Genomic DNA, 14,679 nt, shown 5'->3' with positions numbered 1-14,679 from the left:
ACCCTTTAAATTGGCAGTCTCTTTTCCCTTGCTTCCCCAATTTTTCTGCTTGTCATCAAAACACAGAGATGGACAGGAAAAAACCTCACTACTTCTATTATTTAAATGAGTATCCTATTAACAGAGTGATTATTTCTATGACAAGGCCACATAAGAGACCTCTTACGTGAGGTACAATCACCACAGCTTGGAAAAGCTCAACTATGCCAGTATAAGAATCACAGAAGGGTTTGGGTTGGAAGGGGCCTTGAATATCTTTTAGATCCAACCCCCTGCATGGGCAGGGACACCTCCCACCAGCCCAGGCTGCTCCAAGCCCCATCCAACCTGCCCTTCAACACTGCCAGGGATGGGGCAGCCACAGCTTCCCTGGGCAGCCTGGGCCAGGCTCTCACAGCAAAGAATTTCTTCCTAAGATATAATCCAAATCTTCTCTGTTTCAGCTTGAAACTCTTCCCCCTCACCCTTTCACCCCCTGCCCTTGTCCCAAGTCCCTCCCCAGCTTTTCTGGAGCCCCTTCAGGCACTGGAAGGTGCTCTAAGGTCTCCCTGGAGCCTTCTCTTCTCCAGGCTGAACACCCCAACTCTCCCAGCCTGGCTCCAGAGCAGAGCTGCTCCAGCCCTCTGAGCATCTTTGTGGCCTCCTCTGGACTCACTCCAACAGTTCCATGTCCTTATTGTGCTGAGGATCCCAGAACTGGACCCAGCCCTGCATGGGGGGGTCTCACCAGAGCAGAGGGGACAATCCCCTCCCTGGTCCTGCTGCTGCTGCAGCCCAGGACACAGTTTGTTCCTGGGCTCCAGCACATGGTGCTAACTCATGTTGAGCTTCTCAGCAATCAACACCCTCAAGTCCTTCTCCTCAGGGCTGCTCTCAATCCATTCTCCACCCAGCCTGGGTTTGTGCTTGGGATTGCTCCAACCCAAGTGCAGGATGTTGCACTTGGCCTTGCTGACCTCCAGGAGGTTGGCATGGGCTCACCTCTCCAGCCTGTCCAGGTGCCTCTGGATGGCCTCCCTGCCCTCCAGCACATCGACTGCACTGCACAGCTTGCTGTCCCCAGCAAACCTGCTCAATTCCACTGTCCATATGTCCAACAAAGATGTTAAACAGCACCATCCCAGCACCAACCCTTGAGGAACACCCTGGTATAATATCTACAAGGCTTCTACAAGGGAAAGGCAGTTGACAAATACAGGTTGACCTCCTCCTCACAGACACTGTGCTCCTAAGCACTTGAAATGTAGGACTGGCAGGAGCTCTGTAGGTCACAAGCCCAGATCCCTCCTTTCATGAGCCCTACACTACACAGTCCCATTAATAAAATTCTTAAGATCTGTCCTAAAACTAGTTACTTTTTTGCTCCCTCTCCTCTGGTTGCAATGCTCTTCCACAGTCTCATTCCCTTGTTGATTCTTCTAATTTTCATCTTAAATTTATTCATGGCCAGTGTATACCCAGATGTTCATGTGCCAACATTATCTTTTAGCTTAAAAAGCCTTCTAAACTCTCTGAGGGGTTTACCCTACCCCTCCTCTCCAATTTCTTTATAAGCATGATCATATTCCCTCTCAGCCTTCATTTCACTTGTCTAAATAATGCAGCTTCTCTCATAAAACAGCTCCTCCACTCCTCTGCTCTTAGGACTGATCTGTTTCTGCTTCAATACAAATTCAACAGCCTGGAACTGCACAGAGACATTCCAGATGAGGTCTTAATTCTTAGTTCTTGTTACTGCACCTAATGGTTGCCCTTCCTTTTATATTACCCCAGTGCTTCATGCATTCTCCAGCCTGGCCCAACACACACAGCCCTGTGCAACCACAGAGCTGACTGCCTGGCTCACTGCTTCCCCCTGGCAACATCTGTCCTGGTCATCAGTTGTAGGGAGCCCTCTCAACTTGGAAAACACAGCAAGAAACGTTGCTGTCCCTCCCAAAGCACCACGTGCCACCTCCTCCAGACTGCTGGGGGGATGCCCTTCAAGTCATGGTTTTCAGTTCAGGTGCAGGAAACTCCTGTTTCCATGTCTCTCCTGGATTTGTCACAAGGCTCAGTCATGAGTTTCCTCCTTGTACTTTTTCTTTACTTGGTCAGACCAATGTTGGTTTCTTGCCATGATACAGGCTGTGATGTCCAGCAGCCTGACATGCCACAAAGCCTCTCTTCAACTCCTCTGAAGTACATTTCCTTGCCAGTTGGACATTCCAGTCATTCCCTGCAGGTCCTAATACTCCTCTTCGAGTTATTTGTTCACTCACACAAATTCTCCCCTCTTTTTGAGGATGAAAACTCCAGTCAGTTCTCCCACCTTTGACATAAAAGGAAGCAAATCCAACAGCTCCTCCTATGCTCTTACAAGCAGCTGATCTCATTAATTAACTTCTCTCATTTCTAAAACCCTGCCCTTTTATAGACAAAACTCCATTAGTGAACCTGCTGGCCCATCCTCACCTCTCATTCACACTGGATTGCTTAGTCTGAACTCATCTTTTGAGAGAACACAAAAAGGGGTGCAAGAGCAGCATCCTTCTGGGGAGCTGTGACCTACCACAGCTTCCAGGCAACTATCAAGAGGCACAGAAGTGGTGGCCCTGGCAGTGGGGCTGGCCTGTGGACTGGTTGCTCTGAACTCTGCAGCAACCAAAGCCATGGGACACCATGGACAAGAGGTTACCTGCTCTTCTTTGCACCCCAGTTTACTTCTCTCCAGTGAGGACCTGCAGCAAGACATCACCCAAATGCTCCACCTCACTTCTCTGTCCTATGGAAACACAAATAAAGCCACAAAGTTATGCCCTAAAAAATTAAAACCATTAGGTAAAAAGTGCCCCAGAAAAATGGATTTACCAAGAGGCTTCACAACACATCATGGACTGGCTTTCCAATATCTGACCTGCTCCATGCACAGCTTGCACCAGGCACAGAAGGAACCCAGTTGCCTAGAAGAAAAGGCCATTGCATGTAAAACTCAGGCTTCTCTTGCTTAATAAATGTGAAGCTAATGAGGTTAGTGACTGTGACAAGAAAAAGAAAAGCCTCATCTTTATGAACCCTTGGAGAACTAGATCCTATCTCTGCCAGCCCAGAGCTGTTGTGCAATGCTGGATGACTCAGGGAAGATGAAACCTTCAGAGGTGGCCACGAATTCCATGTTCATTTTCCCATCATTGCACCTGAGACACCAGAGATCACAACTGCACCTAAGCCACAGGCCCATCATCTGAATCAATTTAACTTCTTAAATAATTAAGCACTTTTCCACTTGCCTGGGGGACGAGGGGTGGGAAATAAACAAATAAACCAAGTTCAAAACAAAAAAAAAAGGGAACCCCCTAAGCTCAGTCTAAACTTGGCAATTTCTGCCTTGTTCTCCTGTGCCACAGCAGGTAAAAAGCCACTCACCCAGCCTCACTGGAGTGCTTCCCAAATACATCTGTTACTTGCTGGGAAGCTGGGAGCTAAAGCAAGAGCACAAAGGGATCCCAGAGGGAGGAGGATTTTGTATTTGGAGGAGGATTTTGTATTTGGAGCAGGGTTTGGGGGCTTTGCAGCAAACGGAGCATATAGAGACTGAAGAATCCAAAGAAATACTGAATAACACCTCCCCTTCATCAGACAAGGCAGGAGTCCTGCAGTACTTGGTGATGCCATTAAAAGCTGTATCCTGTGCCCAAGGAGCAGAATTGTGATTGCAGAATGGTTTGGGTTTCTTGTTGGGTTTGGTTTCTTTTTCAGTGAGAAGGAGGATAAGAACTGGTTGCACTTTCCCTACCTAATTCCACGAAGAGAAAAGGAAGAGTGCAGGGAAAAGGTGCAGCCTTTTAAAGCAAGGCCATGCTGCAACACAACAGGCAGATATGAAAACCCTTCATCCCCCCGTGGCTAAAGCAGCTTTCACAGCCAGGAGCCCAGCTCCAGGCACCTCTGCACAGGTCTCTGCTGACAGCTGCAATATCCCCAGCAGATGCAGAGTCCTCTGCTGCACCATGCTTTTTCTCCTCTCCCATCCCCACTCCAGGCTCAGCCATGCTGCTTTCACAGGAAAAAAAAATCATCAGCTGCCAGTTACAGCCCAGCCCCTGAAAGCAAGGTGGGTGCCTCTGCTGGCAGCACCTTCTTTAGCCCTCCTGCACTGAGCTGCACCCACACTCAGGGCTGCTCCATGTGGACACTTGGTCAGGGACCACGTGCAGGTGTGCAAGATGTTAACTGAGGGACTCAGGAGACAGGCAAATGTTCTCAGCCCACCCGTTGTGGCTCTGGTCAGGCTCACTGAAACAGAAAGCAGACATCATTCATGCCACTGAGCACAACAGAGCTTGCCACTCGCTGTAACCCAGCATCAGGGGAACTAACTGATGTGACAAAAGAGGACAGGAGGGCTGCAAGCTGTGTACTGAATGCAGGATGCCAGGGTACCCTGCAAGTTTCAGCTGCACAGGGAGGGTACAGCCAGCACCCCCAAAACATTAATAAAAATCAGGTTGATTTTGTCAACACAATCTTTTGTCCTTTATGGCTTCTGCACATCAGCACACATAATGCAAGTGCTTACAGGAAAGCACTCATCCTCCTCAGCAGCTGCTGCATGAAACACATAAATAAATAAATAAGCAGTCAGTGGATATTCTATTCTTGCAGTCAACTGTGTGATATGAATTAAAGAGTGAAAGCTGAAAGGGGAGGTGATGACCACATATACGAGGCTGTAACTGGCAAGAAGGCAGCACAGAGGCGGGAGAGGTTCTGCTGAAACCAGACTCCACTACAGAGCCTTCTCTGGCCTCATGAAAAGCTATTTTCAGGGCCTACGAGGAGCACCAGGCACTTCCTCTGCCCCAGGCTCCACTTGGAGGGGCAGCTGACACTGCCCCAGGCAGGGTTCCCCCTGCTCCTGAGGCTGCCTGGGGAGCTCGGCTTGCCCGGCTCCCACCGCTCAGCACGGAAGGACCCGGGACAAAACACACGTGCAGTCCATGCTGTGCACAAGGGAAGGGAAGTAGCCAGGTGAGGCTAGCACCTGGCAAACCATGCATTAAGATGTTGCCTTGCAGACACACACATATCCCCTTGCCCGCTGTTTTCCCTATTTCAGATTTTATTTTTCCCCGCTTCCCCGCGGCGGGCAGAAATCCCTCTTCTGCTGCCTCCGAGAACTCCAGGATGGGGCTCAGCTGTGTCACACTCTGCAGCAGCTCCTCCCTGTGTCCCAGCAAGCGAGAGGTCAGCATCTCTCCCTCGTCTGTGTTCTCTGGGGGGAAAGGGATTCAGAAACACAAGAGAAGAAACAAACCGGTCTGAAGGAACTGACAGGCTCCTGAAGTGAGCGAGACTCTGGGAAAGATCTAAGTGAATAGCAAAGCTCATCCCAGGCACAAGCAGCAGAGGAAAACCACTTTACTATTCTCTTTAAACTCTATGAAAGGAAAACGTCTCATTTATCTAACAGAGCACAAAGCCATCAAGCAAGCTGGAGGTTAACACCAGGTTTGCAAGGCCAATGCTTTGTGCCAGACTGGAGTAGGAAAGCAGCTCCCAGTCCCCAGGCTGGCTGTGCAGCCATTGATCCAGCCCTCCAGGCAGCCAAGGTGCCTGCACCCTGCTGCTGCAGGACAGGGACACTCCAGGATCTTGGCCAGCAGGAGATAAAGCCCCGTGTCTGAGTAAGGACACAGACAAAGCAGGGCTCCAGAAATTCCATAAGGTTGCCCACTCGCTTTGCCAGAGACTACACCCAATTCTCTACCTGTTTGCTGCAGGGCTTCTCTGCTGCCCCGTTCCCTCTCCAGCAAAGCCAATCTCAGCTTGTGATTTGCATCTTGAAACAGCTTCAGGAAAGACAGGAGGGTCTGAGCACCCAGGGTCTGAGCATCCTTCACTTTGCTCAGCAGCTTCTGGACCACCGACTGTTCCCCCACCTCTGCCAGACAGACAAGCAGAGCCTGCACCAGAACAGGCAAACACAGGCAGGTTTTGGTTAGAGTACCCACTGCCCTGCACAAATGGACACAAAAAGCAAAATCCTGGGGCTTTTGCTCAGGGGGCAAAAACAATAAAACAAAAAAATAACCACATAGACACAGACCTCAACTCAAGGTCCAGTCTGTGCCACCAGCCCTGGGAAGGAGAGCAGCAAGTCCTGTCTGCCAGCCTTCATCTTTACACTAAGTCCCACTATTGGGAGCTGGTTCCAGCATCAAACATCTCTTCATTTCTTCCCCTATGCCAAGAAGTTTAAGAGACTTAATAAAACATGGTTTAAACACCATTACTTTGGAATCCCAAGGATAGACGTACCAGACTTCAGTGCAGAACAAGGAGAGATCACTTGCACAGAGAGCATTTTAAGTGGGTCTTTCAGCAGTCTCCATCCTCAGGTCTCACTGGAGTTGTGTCTCCTAGAGAAAGCTTTGGAGAGGAGGCAGGCAAACTCCAAAAGTCCTGAGGTTTTAGCACGCCTGGCAATCACGCCCACAACTCCAAAATCCACTTCAGCCACCCAGAACAGCAACCAGAGACAAAGAGGCCCATGCAGTTAGAGAAATAAAAGGAAAAGAAGCTGTAACTCTTGCTCCCATTTCCCCAGAGCCCTTTATTGCTGCAAATCTTGCCCCTAAAGACACCCACTCCCCAGCTCTCCAGGAGAGATGCCAGCCTGCCTGAGAGCCTGCAGGGATGCTATGAAAGTACCTTTGAAGTGGAGAGCTCAGCCCAGCTCCAGAGAGGGAGGCCATTTTCTGCTGTCATTGTCATTTTTCTTTCCATGATAAAAAGACTGAATGCAACTGCTCGGGGGCCCACCAGGGGGGTGGTGGACTTGCTTTTCCTAGCGGGTGTAAACACTCAGATATCAGGGCAGCGTGACAGAGCAATGACCTATTGCAAAGAGCATCCACAGAGGGGAAGCTGCAGGAAGCTCTTCCCCTTCTAACTGCCTTTTTTTTTCCTGCTGAACAGACAGACGTGGACATGAAGGGCTCTGCTTCAAAGGAAGAAAGGAGATGCTGCAGACGTGATGAAGAACAAGTTTAAAGGTTTATTGCTTTTTAATTTGAAAGCAAACATTCATTTGTAGTGAGACCTGATAACCAGATCATGTTGGTTCTCCAGGTGTGCATGCCTAGCCCTTTCCAGACAAAAATGATCCTGTAAAACACAGAATACCTTGACTCTCACCACCCTAGAGGTGCTCAGCACCCTGTCAAATATGTTTTAACTAATATGGATCAACATCCATTTGCATTATGCAGTATTTTTTCTAATTAGTTGTTTATTCATTAAAATCTGCGCAGCATTGCTACCCAGAACTCCAGATAACATCCCTTCCTCAGTGCATGTTTGGTGAATGGAAAGGAGTTTTCAGAAGCTGAAAGGATCTTCCTCTTTATAGTCTCCTTCTGGAAGACCTTGCCTCAGACATACTGCTCAGTGGGAACAACAGCCTCATTTTGAAAGAGCACATAGTGCATTTTAGACTTGCTTTGAAGCACGAACAATTCCCAAAAATCCTGGAAAAAACTGAGAAATACTGATATTAAGTGGAATCCCAGCTTCCACTTTGTCACAAAGTGCCCACACGTTGCAGGCTGATCCATCAGGCTTTCACCACCTGGGACACTTGCAAAGCCCTTCGGTGGCCAAGCTGGCACCCATCAGCACCCATCTAGCTTCCATGCTGAAGCAACAGATCATCACTCTGAGCAGGGAAACTGAGTCTCCAAGACCTGCCTCGAGCTGTTCCATCAAACAGGTTCAATGCCTTCCAAGAAGTTTGGTCCTAGTTGAGGATGGCATCTTTGGTGGCCACGACATTCCTCACTCAGTACCACAATGGTCCCACACCATGAAACCACCCTCCTCGTTCGTTTCAAACCTCCACCTCTCCACAGCAGCCCCAAGGCAAGCTCTGAGCAGGGATCTCTGCAGGTAACACCACAGGAGGAAGGTCTCCTACCTTCATATCATTTCCTCATATCATTTCCACATCTCTCCGTATTTCTTTCCTGACACATTCAATTCCTACACTGCTGTGTCCCTTCACCCCACCACAGGTTCTCCTGCTCTGCTCCTTATTATCTCCTGCACCTTCCAACGTACCCTTGCTGCTCTGGGTAGGAAGATGTGCAATGCTGCTCATGCAGAGACACAAGCTGCTTTTGAAACGTGCAAGAGGTGAGTTAGCACGGTGTCCTCCCAGCCAGACACTCCTTTCCCTCCTCACACCAATCCACAACACTCCTAATAAGTCAGGGCCTCCAAGCCCTCCACCTGCCTCTCCAACATGACTGCGAGATGAAGCTTTTCTGGGGGGGGACAGGGATGCTCAAAAAGCAGCTGGTGGCTGTCCCTGCAAGGAACAACCCTGAGCCTCAGCCAGGCTGAACCTGGTTGGTGTGCCACCCTGAGGGATGTCCTAGGACCCAGAGAAGACCTCAGCCAGATGGGCAAGTCATGCACATCCCAGAGTGAAATGCCTGTAACGGAGATTATAAAGAGGGATGTGGGGAGAGTGGAGGGCAGGTCAGTTGAGCCACCAGCCCAGCTGGCCACCAGCCTCTTCCCTGCAGCTGGGGGAGCAGGGCTATGGCCTTTCATGCCTCATCCACACTCCTGCTGTCACCATGAGAGCACAAAAAGCCATTTTAGTGACCAAGTGATGTCCCTCAAGCGTCAGCTTTAGAGCAAATGCAAGTACCCCAAGGGTGGGGTGGGACCTGCAAGAGACAGGCTGGACAACAACCTGTTCAGGGTAACAGAAGGAACTAGCCTTCTTAGCTTCCTTCACGTCCTTCCCTCACCAGCCAAGGGACATTCAGTTAGAAGACTAACTCCTGAACATGGTGAATCCTTTGCCTGTACCTCAGTGCCACCTCCATTCCCCAAGGAGAGCTGCACTGGCCGTTCAGTGAGCTGCAGAGTCCCTGGCAGCAGGAGGCTGGGCACCACGGGGAAACTTCCAGAGACATAATCATCAGTTGTCTGTGAATGCAAACGGATTTAGGCTTTTCTACTGGTTGACTTTTGCTGTGCACAAAGCCATTGGAAACCCACACAGCCAGAGATGCTCCCCAGAGGGTCTGGGCCATGGACAGCACGGGGACTGGCTCTAGACATCTTGACCACAGAGAAGCTCCTAGGCTATGATGGCACCATGAAAACAATCAACTATCTCTGTGCATAGAATAATCAGAGAAAAACTGGGCTCCTGTTTCTGGTTCAGACACCTGAAGTGCTTTATTTTCAAGCCTGCATTTGTACGTGACAGATGAGGGAGACCCCAGCACCAGGAAGGCTCCATGAAAAATGCTGGCCCCTGCTTGCTCCATGCAACAGGAACAAGAGCTCAGCCCCAAGCTCCACACAAGCACACCAGAATGGGAGACAAAAAGTTGTGCAGCTGTCACCACAAAAAAAAAAACACCTTAAAAACCCTCACAAGCTATCACTCCTAATCAGGATGCAGAAGATAAGGGGAAACTGCTGCTGCTGCATCCAGAAATCCCTGCAACTGCAAATGAAGGACAACAATAATTGGACAAGCCCACAGGCAATGGAAATGATCCACAAGCACAGTGACATTTATTCTAGGTGGGAGAATCAATGCTCCCCCACTTCATCTGAACCCAGTATAGAGGGAACAAATGAGCTGTGCAATAACTTGAATCGAGTTTCTCTAAGAGAGCATAGGAAGATAAGACTTGACACCAGCAAAGCTCTTCTATGCTTCCCCAAATTACTGCAATTTCAGTCTTGTTCTTATTTCCAAGCAAGTTTCATCTAAGCCAGATAGGAATTAGATAGGAATAGTTTGTGAGATACACAGGCTCTACAGCAAAAACAACCCCCAAGCCCCCACCTCCCCAAAAAGAAAAGAGACTCATCCTCGTTTTTCAGCCTGGGGAGAAGAATGTAACATCAAACTTAGAGAAAAGCAATAATTCTCACAAAAGCAAGCTCTGCACCACAAGCCCCACCACCTAACAAATCTTCACGGGAGGTAGCAGGAAATAAGGCAGCAACACCAGAGGGGAGGAGGCAGGAGCACTGCAGGGGACAAGGCACCCATCCAGGGACAAGCTCACCTGGAAAGGAATGGAACTACTAAGGCTGCCTCTGAGGCAAAATCCCACTGAAATCAGAGGAGCCTGAAGACCAGGACAGCTGCAGTGTTAACAGACAGGTGTGGAAACCCCCCCCGAACACCCCCAGGCCTCCAGGCTGCCCAGGCTTTGCTGTCCAGAACACCCCACTGCTCACCCACAGTGATAAGTCACCCACAAAAGGCTCCTGAGCTGAAGAAGGACGTGCACAAGGGGTGGGAGATCTCCCCTGCAGCAGGACAAGCACACCCAGCGAGACAGCTTGGTGCAAAGAAACAGCTTCTCACCAGCTTTCAGACTGACTTCTGCTTTCCCCAAGGCACCTAAGAGCCTTCAAGCAAAAGACTAGCAAAATGATGCAGAAAAAGAGGGGGAATAAAAAAAAAAAGGAGGAAAATAAAAACTAAATCCATTGCCAACTACCAGTCTCAGCCTTAATTATACATCCCGAGCTCTTTGGAGCTGAACTTGCACTTTAAGCATGAGTTTAAAAACACTCCAGTGTGATGCCCCTGAAGAAAACATGGGGTCCTTGTGGGAAAATGCTGCTTGATCTGCTGGAAACAGAGCCCAGGCTCAGTGCTGGGCCCACAGGTCCTGCCTGTCCCAGAGGGCAGCTCAGAGATGGACAGATCTGACTGAGCCCTGGCTTATAATGGCCCGCAGCCTGTCCCCACCACCGCCCTGGGGCTGACACTTTTCATGCTTGTCACAGCTCAGCAGTGATTTTTCAGGAAGGCTTAAGGAAAATCCATCTCTCATTTGTTCAGTGTATCTTTATAGCTGCAGAAAAACGGTGCAGCTGCCGTTTCATGGTCAGACACCCAAGCTGCTTCTGAGCTCCACGACCTCTCGCTTGGCTCCTGCTGCAACAGCTCATTTGGGAGCACAAAGGGCCAAGCACGGGCCTGTGAACCTTAGTTTCTGGGTCTTGGAGCTGCTGAAGAAACATAAACCAACAGTTACTGCAAAGCAATAGAAAATGGGGCTGCTGGGCAGAGCAGAAGCAAGGCAGTGCCTTGGGCACTTGGCAGGTGTAGCTCTGCCCTGCACCCTGGAGGTTGGTGCTGGTCTCTTCTCACAGGTGACAGGACAAGAGGGAAGGGCTTCAAGCTGCACCAGGGCAGGGTCAGACTGGACATGAGGAGAAGTTATTTCACAGAGAGTGGTCAGACCCTGGCACAGGCTGCCCAGGGAGGTGGTGGAGTCACCATCCCTGGGTGTGTTGAAGGGTGGTTTGGATGTGGTGTTGGTGGATGTGGTTGAGGGGAGAACTTGGTAGAGCAGGGATGATGGTTGGACTGGGTGATCCCAAAGGGCTGTTCCAGCCTGAATGGTTCTGTGATTCTATGATCCCAGAGGCAGCACAAAGCAGAGCAGGGATGGAATGGAGCACAGGGGCTCCCTGGTGGCATGGCTGCATGGACCTGCCACATCCCTTCTGGCAGCCCCCATGCACATCACACAGCAACCTCCTCTTCTGCACCTTGGCAGTTGGGATAAAGCCTTAAACCTGATGTATTTTTCTAATCAGGGCAACAAAGATATGAAAACCTAATCCTTCCCAGGGCAGGCAGGCATGCTGAGAGCACTCACAGGTGATTGTAAGCCCAGCCAGGCTTGGGCTTGCTGCTACAAACATGAATTAGGAGCCACATCTCCCTCCTAAAGCCTCAGAGATGTGAAGTTCAACACCATCAGGAGGGTCAGCAGCTAAAGGAACACAGGCTTCCCTCCATGAACATTTCAAAACTTGTCAGAAAAGAAACCTAAACTTTCCAACTCAAGGGAATTCTCCTTGCTGCCATATGGGTTTTGTTCTAATAAAGACATTGCCTTGGTTTTTTTCAAGCAGAATGCCACCACAGCCAAAATGTCCCATGGTCATATTGGTACTGGAAAACAGTTCCACTCTCACTTCTCCACATACAGAAGAGGTACCCCAGGCATTTTGTGCAGCCTGGTATGAAAACAGCTCAATCAGAAATAGCCAGGGTGAGGAGAGTAAGTACAGTCCCATCCTCACTCTGTACAGGCCAAAGCTTTTTCAAAGACCCTGCAGTGAGCAGCAGTGTGGAGTCAGCACCAGAACCCTCCCAGACCTACCACAACCATTTCCAAGCCCCATGGCCTCCTGCACCACTGCCACACCAACATGGTCATAACTTCTGTTCTGTGGTGGCTTTGAGCAGGTTCAACAGCTGGTATCTGGCTACCTTTGTTCAGAGCCCAGAGTACCCCCCAGCACTAACCAAGCACCAGATTCAAATATCCCCTCCAGCAGTAACTTGAGCATCATCCATCAGTGATGACAGATTCTGGAGTGGCCCATTGCCAGGAGAAGCACTGTGAGCAGCACCCATGACCCCCCCAGGACACCACCCACAAGCAGCTCTCCCTAGGCAGAGCAGATGCTCCATGACAAGCAGTCGCCAAGGGCTGGAGAAGTCTATTTTGGATCTCATGTGTCAGTCATTCACAAGTCATTACAGCTCCCAAAACAAGTGCCATAACCAGGAAGACACAAATCAGTGCTGGAGCTCTCCTACAACACAACAAAGATATCTTCAGGGTAGGAAATACACTTCTTCACCTACACGCACAAGCATCTTACAGATGCTTCTCTCTGAGGTGTTGCTCGAGTGAGCAGGTGTTGCCCTTCAAACAACCAAGCACCAGAGCCCCAGTTGCCCATGAAACCATTTCCTAAGCAGGGCACAAACTATTCCAGCCCTCAACACGATGAAGAAAAAAACCTGTTAACCTTTACCCGAGTAAACACATCGACCTCCTTCGGAGAAGCATCCATTTCTCTGCCCTCTCCTAGTCTTTTCAGCACAGCCTGGGCATCAGAAAGGGCCTCAGAGAAAACACTTTCAGATTGAAGAAAGAAATCCAGATTACAGGGTTTGCTCTCTGCTGCTGCGTGAGAGAAACAAGATGATTATTGCTAATTGAAGGGCTTCACAGAAAGCATGATGTGAATAAAAGCCAACAGTTTGTAACCAGAACATTGTCTATAATAGGGAAACTGACCCACAAATCCCTTCTAAAGGTATCACACAGCCTGAAGGGAAAACCAACAGTTTATTTAACACCAGTTGTAAATGAAACATTTATTTTAAACCCAGTAGAGCCTCTGTTTTCATCCCACGCTGAACAGGAGTTTAAAGGATAAGGTAGCACTAGCAGGCAACTTTGTTCTCTTCCAGATTGCCTTATCAACCTCCTGTCCTGAACTGACACAGGTCCTGCTGTACATCAGATGAAATCACATGCAGGGCTAAGAAAAGTTTTCCTGACTACAGCTGTTGTAAAGGGGTGAGAGTGAAGCAACTGCAAAGACCAAAAGAGAATATGGCACGGAGCCAAAGGAAAGAAGTCCCTGCAGACAAGGGGTGCACGTCATGCCCCTCCAGACCCAGAACAAACTAAAGAGAACAAAGCCAGAGGAAAAGATCCCCCATAACAGGAAAACAGGAGTCAACGTGGCTGCAAAGAAGAGGCAATGCTGTGAAGTCTCACCTCAATCCCTTGCTGGTCCTTTCTCCTCCAGAGGTTTAGCAAGCTCCTCTTCTGCACAGCCCCCCTGCTTGGCACAGGCAGCCTGATCAAGGCAAGAGCCTGAATCTTCCTGGAGGGACCTGGAGTCACTTGCTGTCACATCCTGCTGAAACCAGGTATGATTTGTAGTAAGCTCCTGGCCAGAAGGAGGCCCATCTCCTCCTATTTCTGCTTCTACCGTGGCAGGAGAAGGAGAAACTCTCTGAGGGGAAGAGGATATCTGTTTTTCCTTCAGCAGGTGTTTCAGACAGGGGCAGGTTATTAGCTTCAACATGACTTCCAAATGAGTCTGTTGCGTGGCCAGAGACTTTTCTCACTACCTGGTCCTGAGCTGGACAACTGATGAGGTCCCTGAGAAAGTTTTTACAACTAACAGCCACATCAAACATCTGCAGACTATCTGCCACTGAGATTACTTTGGTGAAATGGTGTTTCCCCAGTGGGAGTTTGCCACTGTACATCATCTCCAGCACAAGTGCAAACTCCTCAGGGGTGACCACAGAAGCATTGATGGAGGTGGTGTCTGTGCTGTCCAACAAGGATTTAAAAAGCAGGCTGGCAGCAGCCAAAACCACCTTGTGTGCTCTGAAATGGGCATTGCCAATGGAGATGGTGCAATCACAGAACTGCTGGTCTTTGCAGAGAGTGTCCAGCTGCTGCAGCAGCTGTTTGCTGTAACTGGGAAGCTCCATGGCACCAGAGCCTACTGGCCTCCTCTCACCATGGTCTCCACACCACTCTCACAAAGCCCAGCTAGGGAAAAACCACAGGATTCTGTTAACACTTCACTCAGATTGTAGCAAGACAGAAGGAAAGAGTGAGCAAAAATTACTTTTCAGTTTACATTCCCAAATAGTTTACTGTGCTGCACTTAACTGGTTACAGCAAGAAGGAGCCACCTTCTGAACTCACACTCCCCAAATTCAGCAGCTTACCCCACTGGAGGTGAAGAGTTTAGATACTGTTCAAATGCAAACACTTCAGAAAGAGTTTTGAAAAGAGCACTGGGTCC

At 49.4% G+C, this 14,679-nt stretch overlaps 1 protein-coding gene across 1 annotated transcript in view; it reads right to left on the bottom strand.

The window, feature by feature from the left end:
• Positions 1 to 14,359, bottom strand: part of ZBTB40 (zinc finger and BTB domain containing 40) — a 38,134-nt gene extending 23,775 nt beyond the window's left edge. The window contains 5 exon segments of the mRNA XM_051637681.1: positions 5,113 to 5,254; positions 5,750 to 5,945; positions 12,892 to 13,025; positions 13,629 to 13,875; positions 13,877 to 14,359. Coding sequence (XP_051493641.1) covers positions 5,113 to 5,254; positions 5,750 to 5,945; positions 12,892 to 13,025; positions 13,629 to 13,875; positions 13,877 to 14,359 — 1,202 coding nt within the window.
• Positions 14,360 to 14,679: the final 320 nt, after the last annotated feature.

The sequence above is a fragment of the Apus apus genome, chromosome 20 (assembly GCF_020740795.1).
Source record: "Apus apus isolate bApuApu2 chromosome 20, bApuApu2.pri.cur, whole genome shotgun sequence".
Classification (NCBI taxonomy): domain Eukaryota; kingdom Metazoa; phylum Chordata; class Aves; order Apodiformes; family Apodidae; genus Apus; species Apus apus.
This window is presented reverse-complemented; position numbering and strand designations above follow the sequence as displayed.